The sequence below is a fragment of the Mus caroli genome, chromosome 16 (genome assembly GCF_900094665.2).
Source record: "Mus caroli chromosome 16, CAROLI_EIJ_v1.1, whole genome shotgun sequence".
NCBI lineage: Eukaryota > Metazoa > Chordata > Mammalia > Rodentia > Muridae > Mus > Mus caroli.
Window position 1 is genome coordinate 26,492,234 of NC_034585.1, and position 4,531 is coordinate 26,496,764.

General features: G+C 42.3%; 1 protein-coding gene across 1 annotated transcript in view; it reads right to left on the reverse strand.

Moving 5' to 3' along the window:
• The window catches only part of Atp13a4 (ATPase 13A4), a 130,881-nt gene that overhangs the window by 44,712 nt on the left and 81,638 nt on the right, over window positions 1-4,531 (reverse strand). Inside the window, exons 11-13 of the mRNA XM_021184681.2 lie at window positions 3,354-3,524; window positions 2,177-2,334; window positions 1,476-1,664 (exon numbers count right to left, since the gene is read on the reverse strand). Of these exons, the coding sequence (XP_021040340.1) occupies window positions 1,476-1,664; window positions 2,177-2,334; window positions 3,354-3,524 (518 nt within the window). The remainder of the gene's footprint in view (window positions 1-1,475; window positions 1,665-2,176; window positions 2,335-3,353; window positions 3,525-4,531) is intronic.

Sequence of the window (4,531 nt, forward strand, 5' to 3'; positions counted from 1 at the left end):
AAAAAAAAAAAAAAGGAACTCAGGCTAAGTTGAAATACCATCTTGTGTGAGTGGGAAAAAAATCCCATAATCCCTTCAACATTGAAACTCTTATCTACAACATGATCATAATCACACAGAGCTGTCTGGAATAATAAATAAAGTAATAGGAAGCAATTTGTTTAATGTGGAGCACACAGTAAGTGCTAACAATGACAAGGAAACAGACTCAAGGCCACTGCTCATTGTTTTGTTCGGGCCTATGTTGCAATTATCTCTTCTGTTCCTGGTTCTGTTTTCGAACTCACAGTATGACATTGTAAGCAAACTGTTTCCCTAGTGATGTTGCTCTGGTCATGGTGCACTTCTGACTCTCCTTATTTATAAAGTGTAGTTTCCATGCCCTCAGTGCTCCCAGTTTTTCATGAACTGTTTACCGGCTACAGATTTTTCACAGAGGAGGATGAAGATGGTTCTTAAAATGGATGACAGTGACAGTCACAGAACAGTGAGCATGTACTTAAGTGTTAGCACATTGGACACTTCAAATATTTGACATGGCAAATTTTATTTTATATTTACTTCACTCCCCCTCTAAGAAAAAATTTAATTAAAAGAAACTGAGGGCAACAGAGGCTCCAGATATTCCCTGTTGCTTGAAGAAACATAATAACATGTCGATTAGACATTCAAGGTTTACACACACTCTCTTCTAATGTTGGCATCCTGCCATATATTAGAACCATACTGTCTTGTGCTATTCTGGGTTCATCATGGCCTTTGCTCTCCTTCTTATGCTGCTGCTGTTTCTATGCAGTCCTCTAACAGGACTTTTAATTCACTTCTGTCCCGTACTCAATGTATGTGACATAAACAAACACACAGAAAAGAACTCAGGTGAGAGGCTGGTTGGCAGGGGTGGCAAACATCCAGTAGTTAATCTGAAGCATGCCCTGACCTGAGAACATAGAGTTGAGGGTATGCTCTGTGGCTGTATTGTCAGCAAGAGTCTTATATTAACACATAGTTTAATAAACATTTTTATTTTTCCTAATTCCATAATTCAATTAATACTTATTAAGCATTGACTCAGTTGCCAGGCAATGGTCTAAGTGTTGGGGATACAGTTGAAAACATTATAAACCACTTAAAGTTCATGAGTGTATGCATGTATTTTGTATGTGTGTATGTATGTGTGTGTTTCTGTATGAAGGTTTTGACTGCATGAAACAGAGTATATTTTGATCCATTGTCTTTCATAAACTCTCACAGCTGAAAGGACCCTAAAAGATTCACTGATTCAATTTCTACTCCCTCTTTTCAAAATCCCAGGGTCAGAAAATTCATTTTACAGATCACATACGCACACACAAGAGATAAAATAAGGTCAGATGCCTGTAACCTGCCTATTACTTCTGCCTCACTAAAGAGAAGAGTATCTATCCATTCCCATGACAGTGATGAATGGCCTGGGACTGAGGATGAAAGACACATACCTTGTCGAAGCAGACAAGGTTTAACTGTCCACAAACATTGATCCTCTGGGGGCTTATGCAGAATATGCCCTTCTTTTTCAGCCTCCTCTGGGCATAGATGATGCCTGTGGTCAGGGCTGCAGGGAGAGCGGGAGGCACTGCAATGGTAATAACATCCAGGGCTTTCCTTACCACCTCCTCCGGAGGTTCCTGGAAAAGAAAGAGTGTTCAGTCATTAGAATTAAATCAGCAGTGAACAGCTCTGTGTGTGCTACCTCGTTTCATTTGGAGATCTTCATATGATAGCTACAAAATGCTACTCTTACGAAACATTTCACTTTTCAAACTAAATATGGAAGTAGCCTAAAGCATGGGGAAGTGTGCAAGAATAGGATCATGCTAGCATTTCAGTAAACAAACTGTTCCCCCACTGTCCCACAAGATCTCATTACTATCCCAGAAACGAGCAACCAACTGCTCATAGGTGCATCTGGGTGCCTGGAAGTAGGCTTTGGCATTTTGGCTTGTTCAAAGTTTGTTTGCAAACCACATCCTTGAATAAGACCAAAATATAGAAATAAGGTCAGCATACAGCAATAAAATATGTACAGTAAAATGTGCATGTGTGTGTGTATGCGTGTGTGTGTGTGTGTGTGTGTATGTATGTGTGTGTGTGTGTGTGTGTGTGTGTGTGTGTGTGTAAGAATACAAAGGCAGCTTACCCCACTGAGCACATAGACACACAGAGTATAGACCATGCCAATGGTGGCTGTTCCTACAAGGCAAAGGAGAAACCTGATGGCATCCCTGTAGAGCTTGAAGTTCATGGGCTTGGGGTACAGGATGGATCTCACGAGGTCCCCCTTTGCAGTGTTGAATCCTGAAATGACAAACAGATGTCCCACACTTTCAGGATAACAAACATTACTGCTGGTAATCTAAACATCTACATTGCCTTGGTTTTTGCTAGAGCAGTGTTTCTCAGCCTGTGGGTCACAATCTCTTTTGGCAAACCTCTGTCTCCAGAAGTATTGACATTAATTCTTAACAGTAGCAAAATTACAGTTATAAATTAGCAATGAAAATAACTTTATGGTTGGGAGGTCACCACAACGTGAGGAACTGTATTAAAGGGCCGTAGCATTAGAAAGGTTGAGAAACACCACTCTAAAGAGTCTAAACCTAAAGCTGAAACCTAAACACGATGTTAGATAACTAGAACAGTACATCAGGCTAGACAGGAATAGCATCACCTTCTTCAGAGCCTAGTACTCTCCCTGGCTTTCTTCCCCTCTACTTCCAGGTTCAGTGCATACCAGAGATGGGAGCCATACTCCGGGCAGAGCACAAGTTAGTTTTAAAGACGTGGCTGGTGAATGTGCTCACACACACATAGGATCCTTTGCTGGAGTGAAATGAAGTGGCCCGGTAAAAACTGATGCACTCATTTTTCTAATAGCTTTTACTACTACGTTTTTAGTTTCATCCTTCCTATGGGGAATGAACTTGGGATTCTGCTCAGAAATGCTGAGTTTCTGGTCCAGCTTTCTCAGGTATTCACTTATCATTCTGCAACTGCCCACTTGGCTTACGTAGTCTCAGACTCTTTATGTACACAATGGGGGTGGGGGAGGCGATAAGCATCTTAACTGCTGGCTCAGTCTTCAGAAAGAGTTTATAAACTGCAAAGTACATAAACAGTGGTTATTGTAATATGTGCCGCTATATTTACTGAGATGCACAGGCCACCGTCAATCAGCAAGTCAACATTTAAAATACACAGACTTACATGTATTCGTGGTGCTATCCAACGGTAGATCCTGGCCCAATACATTTAAGGTAATAGGCACACTAAGTGGGCAGGCATCATTACAAATGACCTACCCAGAAGATGCTCACCTGTCTGCAGGACCACGGCTCTCACAGCCCCAGAGCCAGCTGCCTTGGCCTGGATGACCTCCGTACCACAGAAGAGAACATGCCGCCTGGGATCTGCTTCAGACTGCGTCTTCCAGGGCACAGAACTAGCTGTCTGCGATAGTGGAGTTTTAGTGACAGGAATGCTTTCTCCTGTAGGAAAAAGAATCAATCTTACTTTGTGGGGTGGAGTGCCTTTCCTGTGCAAATCACTCCTACACTCTCATGTGTCACAGAACTTCAGCAGGAACCTACTATGAGTGCAAAGCAGCCTAGGTATTGGGAACACAAGAGAAGCAAGGGTGCTGGTTGTGGAGAGCTCTGTACTTCAGAAGGGGAGAGCAACATGTAACCAAATATGTAAAATGTCATATTATAAATACTATATTATTTTAGGTTAAACATAGGCATTCAAGTAGGTTGGAGAAAGACATTTATAAAGGAGCAAGCTGTGTAGTTGTAGAGTGTGGGATGTAGGGAGAGTGAAGCCATAAGGCCTAGGCAGATGCTCCATCATAGAAAACCCAAGAATGATGCAGTTAAATGTTTAATTTTTCTGTAGGCCCTGGTATCGGGTGTCAGGGAGATGGTTAGCTGCTTCAGATTCTAGAATAATTACAGTTACTTGTAAGACAAAATTCTCTGCCCAGGATACAAGAAATGAGTTAAAGTCTTGTGAAGGTAGTAGGTGGATGGCTAGCTGGGAAGTGACCACAAAAGTCATAGCTGAAGGTGATGAGACCGGAAATACAGCAGATCAAGTGAAAGTAGAGAGGGCATTCAAGGAATAGGAAGGTTAAGATGATACAAAAATAGAGGGAATTTTGATTCAGCCAATCACAGAGTAGAGGAGAGAACCAAAACAGCTTCGTGGTCCCTGGCTTGGAGCCTGAGCAGAGGGCAGGCCACAGTAATGAAAGAAAGTAAGGATTCTAAGAAGATCGATCAGAAGTTGCCTTCGGGTCGCTGTGGACTGGAGCTCACTGTGGAAGAACCATGTTGAAAGGCCTGTGCACGGTGGATAACTGTTTGGATCTGGTGATCATATGAGGCCTTCACTTAGGACATTTGGTCAGAGATCACCAGCTTTTATGCGGTAATTAAAGCTGGGGTGGGGAGAGAGAGAGAGAGAGAGAGAGAGAGAGAGAGAGAGAGAGAGA